The sequence below is a fragment of the Myotis myotis genome, unplaced genomic scaffold, assembly GCF_014108235.1.
Source record: "Myotis myotis isolate mMyoMyo1 unplaced genomic scaffold, mMyoMyo1.p scaffold_m19_p_28, whole genome shotgun sequence".
NCBI lineage: Eukaryota > Metazoa > Chordata > Mammalia > Chiroptera > Vespertilionidae > Myotis > Myotis myotis.
In genome coordinates this window covers 524497-540196 of record NW_023416333.1, presented here as the reverse complement: position 1 = coordinate 540196, position 15700 = coordinate 524497, and the positions used below count along the sequence as shown (strand labels likewise).

Below are 15700 nucleotides of genomic sequence, written 5' to 3'. Positions count from 1 at the left end.
AGAGGGAGTCTACACAGGTTTCTTCATTTCCGGCTTCAGAGCAGTCGGAGTGATGAAAAGCATGTCTTGGGGTCCCATCTGTTTCTCCTTTAGTTGGCCCATTGTCCTTGTTCTGCTCATGTCTGTCTAACTACCTAACACATCCCCTCAAGGACCCTGGCTCGGAATTCTTTCAGAGAAAGGGGGTGCAGGGTCTTTTCTGTAACTGCTTCATGCTGAGGAGGGACGAAGGTTTCTTTGAGAGCCAAGAGATCCTTGCTCTCTGTCAGAGGGACGATGAGGCCTGGGCACGGAAGGAGGTGGGCTTTGCAGCTCCGCCCGTATCAGTTAGAATGGAGAAGTAAGATTACTGTTTAAACTATGATGTAAGCCCCCAAAGTTGCCCCCCTGTTTTCCTTCTTATTCCCTTCTTGTTTATTATCTTCCCCAAGGGGAGTCATAATAGTAGTTCAGAGTAGCAGAGGCAGAGAAGTTCTCCTCCCAGTACCGGTCTGGGGTTCTGGCGAAAACTGTTAAGAAAATGAAAACAATGATTATCCAGAAATACCGAAGTCAGGCCGGTCAGCCAGATCTGCAGTCTTCTTGAAGATGATACGCAGGGGGTGGTTCAGGTCAGAGGTCACCTTCCACTCTGGATGCTGATTGTCGAGTTGGTGGGCTGCTTTGACCTGGGAGTAGTGGATCCAGGTGTTCAGTCCTGCAACTTTGAGAGCTGAGGGGGTGGTTAGTACGACTGGATAAGGTCCCTTCCAGGCTGGCGTAAGGGGTTCCTTTTCCCAATCTTTTACCCAAACCTGTTCCCCAGGCTTGTGAGGGTGCACAGCTGTTCCTAGAGAGATGGACACTCGATCAGTAACCCATCTGTGGACGTCAAGGATAGGTCCAAGTTCTGGTAGCTGTTTCTGAATTTCTAAGTTCCCTACTTCTCCCAAGTCTCCCTTTGGCCAAATTAAGGTCAGAGGTCTGCCATATAGAATCTCAAGTGGAGAGAAACCTACCCTGGCCCTCGGGGCCCAGCATACCTGTTGGTCTACTTAATCCCTAAAGCAATGGGGCTTGAGGCTTGGCTGAGACAAACTATGTTACAAAATTTAGTATTTTTTTAAAAAATATATTTTATTGATTTTTTTACAGAGAGTAAGGGAGAGGGATAGAGAGTTAGAAACATCGATGAGAGAGGAACATCGATCAGCTGCCTCCTGCACACTCCCTACTGGGGATGTGCCCACAACCAAGGCACATGCCCTTGACTGGAATCGAACCTGGGACCCTTGAGTCCGCAGGCTGATGCTCTATCCACTGAGCCAAACCAGTTAGGGCCAAAATTTAGTATTACTGAGCAATCAGAACAAGAATTACAACAAATGGTCTGGTGGAAGGGAAAAGAAAACATTTTGTTTCTAATAATTTTCTATTGAAATAGAATTTTTCTCCTTAAAATTACCGCCATTTTTATTAAGACCAATTTATCTATTGCATTAAGTCTAGTTTCAATTTGGCCTGATTGTTTCCATAGACACAATAAGAATGGTAACTGGCCGCCTTTGCCAGAATTTCATGATTGAGTCTTGATGTGCCCTTTAGGGCAGAGAAGCCAAGCCATCCAGCTGCCATCAAGGCTGTTTGCAATATCTGCTGGGTTAGGTGAATTCCTCACCAAGATCTGTACCTGCAGCGGCTCCACCCACGACCACCCCCTAAACTTGAATGCCCATCTCAGCAGCCCTCCTACTGGTCAGCCTGGCCTAGAGTGCCTGGGGCGGGGGCGGGGATTCAGCAGAGATGTAGAAGCATACTCGCTGCTCCCCTTCTACTCGGACCTACTGCCAGCGATGGCAGGGTATGGGCCTGACGCTCCAGCACCATCCATCCTCAGGGCCACCAAGCTGGTATCTTTTACTAAATTGTCAGGTGTTGCTTGTTCTAAAAATTCTTGCAGCACACCAGTTTGCCTGTGTGACACTATGGTTGAAAATCACAATCCATTTTGTCTATATGTCATTTATGACCAGTTTTTCCTAATTGATTTCTGTCTAGATTCTAGACTCTAGAACAGGGGTGTGTAAAGTTTCCCCCACACCCCGCGTGGTTCAGGATTCAGGATCTGGAAGAGGTCTGCACGCAAATGAAAGGGACAAGACAAGAAATAATAATTTGGAAATATTGGGGGACCAGGTGGACAAGTCCAACTCAAGAGGAAGGACTTCCACTGGTGCTCAGGCCTCACCAACCTCTTATTGGTTTGGGATACACCCATAGCCCTTAGGTAGGCAATTTCCAGTAACTGGCAGACTTGCCCTTTAGCAAGGATTTCCATCATAATAAATGGGGAAGTTGCTTCAGCTACCATTGTCTGGACTAACAGTGGGTGCACAACTCTGACCTTTGCCAGGGCTTTGAGGATCACCAGCCTTCCAGGTTCCTTGTCCACACCTCTCTGCTAGTGAAGACAGTAGGTGGCTTCCCACACAGGGGTGGGCAACCTCTTTGTGAATGTGTGCCAAAACCAGCAAAATCTCTGATTCAAAATTCTTCTGTGTGCCAACCCTAATATTTTGAGAACATGTTATGCCTACTTGATATCTTTTAAGGTGTACGTATGTGAAGAACCTTGAAGAAATAATAAAGTTCATTCGAGCAACAAAAACACAGTATATGATGATGAAAAATACATTTATTTTTTAATGTATACATGTACACTGATAGTCCAACAGATAACTTTACGACGCCGTTTGCTGTTATCAGTGGGAGTTTTGCTGCTGCATCACTGATGACAGAGATTTTACATCAGGTTTCTATTTCGTGACCTTCAGAGATATGCACGAGCTACTACTTTCATCTGTCAGGCTACTCCTATTACGAGACTAACAAAATTCATCACTGAGAACAAAGATTCACAAGCGTATGTGGATGAAATCAAAACACAGATCTAGGAAGGCAGGGAGAGTTAAGGCAGAGGCATAGAAATTGCTCTTCCCCTCTCTCGTCAATCCATGTCTATGGTCTTTAAGATAACTTGTTATGTAAAATTATTTATCTAAGATGCACCTACACTGAATTTATCTGAAAAATAAAAAAGTCGATATTAAGAAAAAAATTGTAAATGGAAGATTATAAGAGAGGGTTTCATGTGCCAGCAAAAGTTACTGGCGTGCCATGTTTGGCACGCGTGCCAGGGGTTGCCCACCCCTGCTCTAGAAGATATATCCATTGATGTCAATGGGAAGCTAAAGTCCCTTACTATGAATGTATTAATTTTAAAATGTCAAAAGCTATACACCTCTCAATAATCACTGAAAATATGAGTGGATTAAATGCTTCAACCAGAAGACACAGGATAGTTGAATGGATAGTAAAATAAAATCCATACATATGCAGTCTAAATGAGACCCACTTCAGATCAAAAGACACAGCATGAAAGTCAAGGGTTGGGAAAGAGTAATTTCATCACTACCTTTCGGTCCCAAAGATCCTTTTCTACAGAGAATTTTGCTGCAGTGAGAGATGTAATTGTAGACTGTGTACATTTACTAGGTAGGAGAATAAGCGTGCTCAGAGGTAGCTGACCCATATGGAAACCCTGACTCTTTTTAAAAAAAAATACATTTTATTGATTTTTTACAGAGAGGAAGGGAGAGGGATAGAGAGTTAGAAACATCAATGAGAGAGAAACATCGATCAGCCGCCTCCTGCACACCTCCCACTGGGGATGTGCCCGCAACCAAGGTACCTGCCCTTGACCAGAATCGAACCTGGGACCTTTCAGTCTGCAGGCTGATGCTCTATCCATTGGGCCAAACCTGTTAGGGCGGAACTGCTGACTCTTAAAGATGTCAGCATCTGAACAGATTTTCAATACCCAGAAAGTTTTAGAAGGAGCTGGAGCAGGTCAGAGCAGGCCTGCTGGGAATCTCAGGTAAATATGACTCTCTTTTATGTGAACCACTTAATTGATGGCTTTACATTCTGCTTCTAAAATTTGGAAACCCAATAAAGGAAAAAAAACTGTGCCCTTGGAGGGGAAAACCAGTGATTTCATGAAAATGAAAATTTTAAAATGCCAGGATTGCAATACTAATGTGAGACATAACATAGCCTTTAAAAGAGAGGCCACAATGGAGGGATACTTCATAATCATAAAGGGATCAGTTTCTGCATGCAAAGTACCTGAGTGTGTCAAGCAAATATTGGAGGACATGGAGGCAGAGAAGGATCTTTCTTCACTGGTTTTTTGGATGTTGATTTGTAGGACTTTGTGAAACAGGGGTACTAGATGCTTCAAGATGTGTGACTTGAAATCACGTTGTCCCATCTGATAGACTGTATTTTACCTGATGTACTAGACTCGCAGTGGTTCTCAACCTTCTGGCCCTTTAAATACAGCTCCTCATGTTGTGAGCCAACCATAAAATTATTTTTGTTGCTACTTCATATTCGTTATGTTGCTGCTGTTATGAATCATCGTCATGTAAATATCTGATATGCAGGATGGTCTTAGGCGACCCCTGTGAAAGGGTCCTTCGACCGCCAGAGGGGTCGCGACCCACAGGTTGAGAACCGCTGTGAGAATCTTTGAATGCACAGAGCATTAATTTTAATGACAAGTTTATTTCAACCTTTATTTCAAGATTCCTTCTCCCTCTTTTTTAAAAAAATATATTTTATCGATTTTTCACAGAGCAGAATGGAGAGGGATAGTCAGAAACATCAATGAGAGAGGAACATTGATCAGGTGCCTCCTGCACGCCTCCCACTGGGGATGTGCCCGCAACCAAGGCACATGCCCTTGGCCGGAATCGAAACTGGGATCTTTCAGTCCGCAGGCCAGCGCTCTAACCACCCAGCCAAAACGGTTAGGGCTCCTTCTCCCTCTTAATGCTTTTGCCACAGCTGCCATTTACTCGCTAGCACCCTAATAAAGGCACAGCCCCTCTATCTGGGGGTGTCTTGTGCCATCAGAGGGCACCTGGCCCTTTCCTCCCTTTAAAGAAGTAAAATAAACGCCCTCCCTCTGCTCCTGTCTCTTCTCTCCCTTGTGAATCCTTTCGCAGCCGCGTCACCAGCCAAAACCCTGACAATGACGTGGGAAACTCCCCCAGGAAGGGCTGTCCCTGTGGGAGGAGGTGCGGGGACCCGGGGCTGCCCCCTCGCTCCTGCCCCGCCCTCCCTCCCTCTGTCCCTGCACAGGCCTGGCCGCCGGGCTCGGCCCCGCCCCCATCGCGGAGCCGCTCAGCTCAGGCTCTGGCCCCGCCCACCGCGCAGGGAGGCGCATGCGCAGTTCCTTGCAGACGCGGAAGCGGCCGTGGAGGGGAAGGTGGCGGTTCCCCCTGAGGAGGGTGTTTGTCTGTAAAGCTGACGCTCCCGTCCCCCTCCCCGCAGGGAAGGCTGAGGGCGCTGCCGGCGCTGAAGTCCTTGTTGGGGTCCCCGCCCCGGAGCCTCTCTCAGCGGTGAGTCCGGTCCCGGGAGGCTGCGCGGTGCGGGCGCCACGTTCCTTTGGGAGGAAACGGAGGCCCGGCCCGGGGTCTCTCCTCCTGTGGCTGTGGCCACCGCCTGCCGCGCGGTTTTCCCGCTGAAAACCGTTCCCGGGGCCGCCGGTGCTCCCCGCGGGGCTGAGAGTCTGGGTCAGGGGGTTCCCGCCCTTTGCGCCCCTCCCCCGCCCGGCGCTTTCCGCCCAAAGAGCCCGGATGGCTCCCGGCCTGGGGGTCTGCACCCCCCTTCTAGGCCCACCCCCATTTAATAAGGGGTCTGCCTGCCCGGGGAGCACAGTGTCCATGGGGGGGCTCAGGGGGAAGGACGCGGTGTCCCCTGAAGAGGCGACCTGCCCGCAGGGAGGGGCTTTGTGGGCGCGGTGACTGCGGGGGGCGGGGGCCCAGGCTGGGGGGTCAGGAGAGTGAGTGAGAGACAGACACGTGGGCGGGAGGAAGGGCAGCGAGGGGTCCACAGAGAGGGACTCATAGGGGGTGTGGGGGGGACTGGACGGCGACGGTAGGAGTGAGGGGGTCACTCGGGAAAGTGGCCTGAGGAGGAAGGAAGTGGAGACACAGGGAGGAGGGGGACCCAGAGAGAGGAAGGGGGGTGAGAGGGAGCGGGTCCTGGGGAGCAGAAGTGGGGGCCGCACAGGAGCAGGCACTTGAGACAGAGACACGTTCAGAGGAGAAGAGTTGGGGAGCGAGTGCAGGGACAGAAAGGGGGGCTCAGGGATGAGGGAGCAGAGGGAGCAGCACTGAGTCAGCAGCTGTGGGAGCGGACAGACGGGAACAGGCAGCAGAGGGGCCGCGGGCGTGGGGAGGGGAAGACGCAGACGTGGGTGGAGGTGGAGCCTCAGAGACCAGGAGAAAGAGCCCCTGAAGGGAAGTAGGTTTCAGGAGTTTCATGGTCCAGGTGTAGGACAGACAGAGAGAAAAGGGGAGAGAGAGCAGGGGAGAGGGGGACACAGGAAAGGACCACAGTGGAGGGAAAGGGAGCAGGAGACAGACAGATCCACAGACAGAAATACATAGTAGTGGGAGGAGGGGAACCCTGATCTGGGTGAGGGGTGAGCTGATGGGATGTGGATGATTCACTTGTGATATATAGGCTGTGGTGATTATATATATAATTTCTGAGAGGCAAGGAGAGGAAGAGAGAGAGAGAGAAACATCATTGACTGGAGACAATCATTGATCAGCTGCCTCCTGCTCGCCCCACAGTAGGGATCAAACCTGCAACCTGGCCACATGCCTGACTAGGAATCTCACCATGACCTCCTGGTTCATAGGTCCAAGCTCAACTAGTGAGCATGCCACCTAAGGATGCCTTTATATATTTAATTTAACAGCTGAATTGTCTTAGTTATACAGATTGAATGAGAATTATAAATCTACAGTTCATAAGGTTTGGTATTTTATAATAATTTGCTGTCAATTGCAACCCTTATTCACTCAGAGGGGAGAGACTTGTCTGTTGGTCATGGGTCCCTTGTCATTTCCTGGGATGGCAACAAGGAGGTGACCTGTGTCTGTCACCACCTGATGCTTTTTAAGGAATATTAGAAGCCTTAGGTTTGTTGCTGTGGTGTTTTATATATGTGTGTGTGTGTTCCATGGATTTACTTTTTCTATGTCTGACACTTAAATTTATTTTTTAAATACATCCTTAGATAAATCCCCTGGGTCTTCTCAGATCCCCTGAGGAGCTTAAAGAAATGCCCTCAGGGGCACTTTCCCCCATGGAGTTGGACAGATGCTCTGGGTGGGGCATCATTGGTTACTGAGGGTCTCCAGGTGATGGAAGGTGAGGACAGGGATAGCAGGAGGGTTGCAGGATGCCTTTGTGAAAGTGGGAAGCAGACTTTGTTCAGGGGAGGTAAGGGGGTGCTCTTTGGTTTGGGGGGTCAGGACAGTAGCTGACATTCTCATTTCTGTAGGAGTTTGTGGATGTCTTCGGAAGGAGAGACACATGAAGACACACCCTCAAAAACTCACAGTGTGGTCTCCAAGTAGGAGCTCAGTGATCCTCACTCTCTCCTGTGACCAAGGACAGGAGGGGGTGGCCTTTCCCTCATTTCCAGGTCCTTCTGACTGTGAATGTCGTGTGAGCTGATTGAGACGCTGAGCTGACGTCTTTGAAGGCACATTCTGTGATTCCTCAACATACCCTCGCCTGAGACGACAACCCAGACCCTGATCAGGACCAGGACCAAATGGCTGCTTGTCAGGTAAAAGATGTGTCCTGAGTCATAGGCTACGTTTGCTTTTCCTCTAACACCTGTGGATTTAGAACCTGCCACTTCTGATGTTGGTGCCATTCATGGTCTTTTCCTTTACTTATTTAATTACAGTTTTTCTTATGATGGTGATGGTCAGCAGTGTATATAGTTTTGTCCTTTGGCCCAGAGCCTTCTCTGCATTCATGTTATGCAGGCTCCACCAGGTCAAGATTTCCCACCTTTAATTGATGACTTTCAACTACTGAAAACATCCCTCTCTGATCAGTCCCCTTGGGAAGCAGCCATGCCTAACATCCCAGTGGGAAAAGGCCAGAGGCTTGGGTATCAGTGAAGAAGGGAAATGTTGGTTTTAGGTTCAGTGGCTGCAGCATCAGCTCTAGAATAGGGGTAAGAAAATGCACCTTTTACTGCTCACAATAGCTCAGAAAGTTCTGAAGAGTAAAGAGAAGAGACTTGTTCACTAGATTAGTAAGAAAGACTTGCTATTTAAATATATCTTTAGCTTACAGAACATGAGAGGTACACATGGATTGACACTTGCAAAAATTAATGTTTGGCCCTAACCGGTTTGGCTTAGTGGATGGAGCGTCGGCCTGTGGACTGAAGGGTCCCTGGTTTGATTCTGGTCAGGGGCATGTACCTTGGTTGTGGGCACATCCCCAGTTAGGGGGTGTGCAGGAAGCAGCTGATCGATGTTTCTCTTTCATCGATGTTTCTGACTCTATCCCTCTCCCTTCCTCTCTGTAAAAAACCAATAAAATATATTTTAAAAAATAAATGTTTATTTATGACCATTTTCACATAAGGACTTGCTGATTTATGTACTTTTGCTATGACATGTCCTTTTCTGATATCCATTGTTCCAGTTCCCCTGATATTCCCTTGGCTGAGATGCTCACTTAATCGGATAATTTATTGAGAGATATGCACAGACCTTCCAGAAGACCCCCCCCCCCCCCTTTCATCTTAGCTTCTATTTGCTTAGAAAAATAAAAGCCCTACTTTTATTTCCTACAAATCACTGACTTTTGACATGGGAGCTTCAGCCAATCAGGCCTTCTTGCTGCAAATTTTTATTATATTCTACACTCATTCATGGATATAGTCAACATAATCACTTTTTATATTGTCTAGAAAGTTTATAAGAATCATATTATTAATGTATCTTCAATTCAATTAAATTTCTATGATTGTAGCTCTCCACTAATGACACATAAAAATTTACAAATAAATGAGCAACTAAGATATTTTATAGGTCTAACATATTTTCTATGATTATGTGAGTTCATCTTATATAATACACAAAGGGTATCATTCACATGGAGGTTCATGAAATGTGTGGAATCACAAAATAACCTTGATTTCATTGACATGACAATTCTTTTTTTTATCCATTTTAAATTGTAGGTAAGTTATTACATCTGTGTCTGTCTCTACATAAAATATTAACATTGTTTGAGCTATATTTTCTTACTTGTTTAACCTGTTTTTATTCTTCTCAGTTACAGAAACTGCTGTGAATATTCATGAGTTTACAGGTATTGACCTGTGTTTGTTTGTCTGTTTGTGTTTTTTTTTAAATATATTTCACTGATTCTCTACAGAGAGGAAGGGAGAGAGACAGAGAGCCAGAAACATCGATGAGAGAGAAACATCGATCAGCTGCCTCCTGCACATCTCCCACTGGGGATGTGCCCGCAACCCAGGCACATGCCCCTGACCGGAATCGAACCCGGGACCCCTGAGTCCGCAGGCCGACGCTCCATCCACTGAGCCAAACCGGTCTCGGCTGTTTGTCTGTTTTTTAATTGTAGCTTGAGTTTGGAATAAAATTGAAGGTTTACCTTTTATTATATGTTTCACAAAATGTTTTTCTTTCTTTTTTTTAATATATTTTTTATTGATTAAGATATTACATATGTCTCCTTATCCCCACGTTGCCCCCTACGCCCCCCAAAATATTTTTCTATCAAAGGCAGAGTAATCTTGTTCTAAGAATTCTCATAGTAAATTTTCTTATTTTTTCTTATTTATTATTATTTTTTTAAAATATATTTTTTATTGATTTTTTTACAGAGAGGAAGGGAGAGGTATAGAGAGTTAGAAACATCAATAAGAGAGAAACATCGATCAGCTGCCTCTTGCACATGCCCCACTGGGGATGTGCCCACAACCAAGTTTACATGCCCTTGACCAGAATCGAACCTGGGACCCCTCAGTCCGCAGGCTGACGCTCCATCCACTGAGCCAAACTAGTTAGGGCTCATAGTAAATTTTCAAATAGGATTTTGGTTTCTATGTGTCCTATTCCATGAGAACTATAAATTCCATTGAAAAATACTTTCACTTAAAAGTTATGTATGAATTTTTTCCTGTGTTTTCTGTGTATTCAGAAGTATGACAAATGGACCAGAAACATTGGCATCACGAGTGAAAAGTGAGCTTGTTACACATGTGGAAACACAGGCCCCATCCGAGAACCTGGCTCAGAATCTGTATTTTTAGAAAAGTGCAGTCGTGGTTGACTGTGTTACACTTCAGGCCGTAATTATGCTTCCAACTGAGCATGGCATCTCCAGCTGAGAAATACACACCACGGACCCTGAACAATGCAAAACACAGCCCTCAGAAACCCATATGCCCATGTCGATGCCCTAATTTTAAAGTTTATTTTCCTGAAAAGTAAAGTCTGTACCATGAATTTTGGGATATGTGTCATCCTCACTTGTTAATGTTAGAAAACATTGGAGAATGTTACTGGGCAAAGTGATCTTATTGGGTGATTCAGGATATTCCCCTTGGTCAAAACCTCTTCTCCTAACACAGTTTTCTTTTTTGTTTGTTTCTTTTTTTTCCTTCATTTTTTTCTTTATCTCCTAACACTGTTTTCACATTGGCTGACATTATGAACTCTTCTGGTGACCTCTTGATAAACTTATCTTTCCTTTCAGGGACCGTTGACCTTCAGGGATGTGGCCATAGATTTCTCTCAGGAGGAGTGGGAATGCCTGGACCCAGCTCAGCGGAAATTGTACCTGGATGTGATGTTGGAGAACTACAGCAACCTGGCCTCCCTGGGTGAGGATGACTTCCTTCCCGAGTTCCTCCTCCACTTGCAGGGTTTTGTTTCCTTTATTATTTTAACATCTTTAGGAGGCTTCTGCTTTTTAGGGTAGACTTTCTGATTCTTGCTCTTAGGGAAAAAATGGGGGTATTCTGGTTTAGAAAAAAAGGCTTTGTTATGTATGTGCATTAGGAGCTCAGTGTTTGAAAATTTTATTTGTTGTCTAGACTAATTAAGGTTCTGTCAGGAAACAGCATTTTGGAAAATAATTTTCTAGAATATTCAAACATTCTGCCATGTCTTCTTGCCAGTGGAGAAACTGGATTGGAAATAGAAGAATCTCTATCAAAACTCATGTTCCATCTATATATATAAAAGCCTAAGCGACCTTTATGACGGAACAACCAAACAACCAGTTGCTATGATGCACACTGACCACCAGGGGACAGTCACTTGACACAGGAGCTGCCACCAGCCCGCAGGTCCTGATCTCCGATGGGGCTTGCCCTGCTGGCCAACCTCCGGTCCCTCCCCAGAGCCAGCAGGCCGCCGGGCTGGGATGGTTGGGATTTGGGGAAGGCAATCAATTGAAGTGTCTCTCTCACATTGCTCGCTCTCTCTCTCTCTCTCTCTCTCTCGCTCACTCTCGCTCTCGATCTCCGCATCCCCACTCCCTCCCTATCTTCTACCTCCTTCCTTTCCACTCTCTCTCAAAAAAAAAAATATTTTGGAAAAATTTTCCTCCCATGAGGATTAACAACAACAACAAACAAAAGGAGTAACCAATGATTGCCTAGATGAATGGAACATATATCAATGTTTCTCCATCTCTCTTTCTCTCTCCCTCAACAATAAATAAAAAATATAAAAACAATATTAAAAAAGAATAAGAAAGAGCACAAACAGAAAAATGATAGTATCTGTTCCCAGGTAAGTGGGAATGAGGAAGCAGATGACATAGGTGAGAGGTCCAAAGGTCATGGAGGAAGCCAGACCTTCCAGTTTGGTTGAGAAGCTGTGTTTCAATGGGAAAGATTTTGAGAAGCGCAGGTTTGCCAGTTGCTGTCGTAGGGGGACAGACCGTCTCCAATAGGATCCATGCACGTGCATCCTCTCCAGACTCTGCTTCTGCCCCCAGGACTGCCATCCTCACATTAGCAGTGAGGCCATGTCTGCCCCTTGGACTGTGAGGGCTCCTCTTTCATTGCCTTGGGGTCCTGGGATAATCTATGCATGTTCTTGAGGAATTGTATTGTTAAGGTTTTTCTGTTGAAATTTTGTTTTTGTCTCTTGAAAGGATTGAGATGGAGGAATTTGGTGGAGAAATCCCCGGAACACGGGGACAGGTGTGCTGTTCTCTGCTTTGTAATTTCTAATGCAATGTAGGCTTCAAAGAAGACTGCAAAGTTTAGACTCAGGAATTTTATCACAGCACCATGCACCTCCCCAAAAGGAGAAAATCTAATTTTCTTTCACTTTACATCTTCCTTTTCCTATGTATTCTGCGGTTTCCTTGTGTTACAGTAGTTTGATGTGGCTATTTAACTCACAAAGTTTTTCAATAAGTTACTGCCGTATGTGGCCTTAGAACAAGAGACCTCAAACTCTTTAAACGGGGCCAGGCCAGTTCACTGTCCCTCAGACCTTTAGAGGGCCGGACTATAGTTTAAAAAAAAACTATGAACAAATTCCTATGCACACTGCACATGGGAATGTCTTTCTCTGTCATATTTAAAGGAAATTACTACTGGGTATTTTATTCTGGCCTGGTAATTTCTATTTTTTAGTCATTTGAATACTTGGTTCCATGCTCTTCTGGCTTGTAGAGTTTCTGCTGAGAAGTCAGACGATATTCTGATGGGTTTTCCTTTGTAGATTACTTCCTTCCTTTCCCTTGATGCTTTGAGAATTCTATTTTTTGTCATTAACTTTTGACAGTTTTCATGCACCGGGGAGAGGGTCTCTTTGGATTGAGTTGAGTAAGTGTTCTATTTCCTTTTTGAATTTGAGGACCTAGTTCTTTTTTTTTTAAAAAATATATTTTATTTATTTTCTACAGAGAGGAAGGGAGAGAGATAGAGAGCCAGAAACATCGATGAGAGAGAAATATCGGTCAGCTGCCTCCTGCGCATCCCCCACTGGGGATGTGCCCGCAACCCAGGTACATGCCCTTGACTGGAATCGAACCTGGGACCTTTCAGTCCGCAGGCCGACGCTCTATCCACTGAGCCAAACCGGTTTTGGCAAGGACCTAGTTCTTTACATAGGTTTGCGAAGTTCTCATCCAGTATTTGTTTGAATAGGCTTTTAGTTCCCCTCTTCCTCTCTTCTTCCGCTTAGTATGCCTGTAGTTCTTATATATGAGCCTTTTCTGATGGAGTCCGATAGTTCTCATAGGGCCCTCTTTTCATGCTCAGGTGTCTTCTTTCTTTGCTCTATCTGTTCAGCCCTGTTTCCTAGTCTCAGTAATTCCCCCCTAATCTCCTAAATTGCATTCTTTGTTTTCAAGCATTCTGATTGGTTCTTTTTGAAAGTTTCAGTCTATTTGTTAAAGTACTAATTTTGTTCAGTAATTTGTTTTCTGAGTGCATTGAATTGCTGGTATTTTATCACATCTTACTGAGTATTTTCAGAACTGTAATCTTAAATTCTGTTATTTCTGTCACATATTGGCGATGAGCTGAAGCTTGCTCTCTGGAGATTTTTTATTTTCTTTCTGAGCTTTCTCATAACCATAGTTACTAATGCAATTTGTTAGTCTCCCGTGTCTAGGCATTTATTCTTGACCTTTCTGTAGCAGCTTTCTCCGAAGAGGACATTCTACCATTTTAGCAGGTGGCACTGAATTACAACATTATTAACTCTGTGAACTCCCAGAGCTGACTACAGCCGTGCTGCTTGGGTGGGTGTTTATTTTGCCCTTATTGTAATGGTGATCCCAGACTTCTGTGGGTCCCCCCACGAGCCTCACCTGGTTATCCATCACAGAAGTCAACAGCGATTCTATTGCACTAGCTCTCTGTGTGCAGATACTATGCTCTTTGACCAAGGGTAACTGGAAGCGAGTTTTGGGAATCTAAGGGAAAGTAGTACTCTGTGGCTACATTTCTTTGTCTGAATCACCATTGCCCGACAGCAGACAGCCATTGCAGAACCTCTATGCTGTGTCCTTGCCCAGGCATCTCTGCTGGCTCAGCTGCTATTCTCACTGCTCACCCTGCTGGAGAGCCCACTGAGACTCTCTGTTCTACCCCATGGAAACAACTAATACTACCAGCTTCCCCCACTCTCTGGATGGAGCTGGTCGCCAGCTCCTACTGCAGGGCTGTGTCCATGGCCATCTGGCCTCTCCTCCCTTCTTCCCCTTTTATTCCTGGTTGCCCACCTCTAGATGTTTCACTGCGCTGGTCTCTCAGTCAGGCTTTTATGTTAACCAGGGAATTCTTTGTTAAGTTATAGTTGATTAACTTGTTCAAGTTGTAGGAGGAGAGACCTGGGTGATCTCTCTAGCCTCCATTTTTCTGATGTTGCTCCCCATGTCTTCAACTCTTCATTTTTTATCTGTTATCACGCCTTTTCACTATTCTGTATTTATATCACTCCATTTGGTGTGCAAAGTGGTAGATTTGTTAATGTCCCATATGGGCTTCTCTCTATCAAAATCTTCAATGTACTATGCAAGTTTTTTGATTCTTTAGCTTGGTCATATCTTTCATTGGTAATTCTGTTATATTTTTAAATTGGCGCATTTTTACCTTGCCTTTTATGTTTGGTCCATTTCATAGATATTTGTATATTTGGACCATGTTTTTTAGTTTTTCTCAGTGTCTTAATATCTCTTGTTGGGGTTCAGGAATTTAAACAACCAGGCCTGCCGAAACCGGTTTGGCTTAGTGGATAGAGCTTCGGCCTGTGGACTGAAAGGTCCCAGGTTCAATTCCGGTCAAGGACATGTACCTTGGTTGCGGGCACATCCCCAGTAGGAGATGTGCAGGAGGCAGCTGATCGATGTTTCTCTCTCATCGATGTTTCTAACTCTCTATCTCTCTCCCTTCCTCTCTGTAAAAAAAATCAATAAAATATATTTTAAACAAAAAAAAAAACGAAAACAAAAAAACAACAACCAGGCCTTATAAACTTGCTTTTTGTAAGAGCAAATAAATAACAATAACCTGTGGCAAAAAAATTCTAATTTCTGTCAGAATTGTTTGGGGGCAGAGTGTGTGTAAGTTCCAAGTTTAAATAATTTTCTATTTCTTTCCTAAAACCCAAAATATCTTTTTGTATTGATAACTGTCTTCAGTATTACAGTCTCTGTAGTGTTTGAACAATTACTCACCTATTCTTTTTTTCATTCTTAAATATTTTTAAATTGATTTCAGAGAGGACGGGAGAGGGAGAGAGCGATAGAAACATCAATGATGAGAGAGAATTATTATTATTTATTTTTAATAATTCTTTACTGTTGGAATTATTACATATGTCCACCAGAGAGAGAATTATTGATCGGATGCCTCCTGCACCCTCCACACTGGGAATCAAGCTCACAACGTGGGCATGTGCCCTGACCAGGAATTGAACTGTGATGACTTGGTTCATAAGTTGATGCACAGCCACTGAGCCATGTGGGCCAGGCACCACTTTTTCTTTTTAGTAGCCATTACAATGTATTCACCATGTACCAGTAATGCCATTATTTTAGCACTCTGTATCATGCAAAACAGAAACATGTTCTTCAAGATGCTGCAAAACTGCAAGATCATTGAACAGACACAGTACCTCATCTCTACTCAGGGAAGAATCTGGGAAGTGGAAGTTTTCTTAAAATACTGCCAATGTTTGCTAGGGTGTTTTCAAGTATTGGTGGCAAATGTAAGCAACTTTTTAACCCTCCTTGTTGTGACTTTTCCTAATTGTACCTTTCTTAG

The 15700-nt window shown here is 44.7% G+C and overlaps 1 protein-coding gene across 1 annotated transcript in view; it reads left to right on the top strand.

The window, feature by feature from the left end:
* The window catches only part of LOC118649193 (zinc finger protein 345-like), a 110469-nt gene that overhangs the window by 90344 nt on the left and 4425 nt on the right, over window positions 1–15700 (top strand). Inside the window, exon 2 of the mRNA XM_036296049.1 lies at window positions 10660–10786. Coding sequence (XP_036151942.1) covers window positions 10660–10786 — 127 coding nt within the window. The remainder of the gene's footprint in view (window positions 1–10659; window positions 10787–15700) is intronic.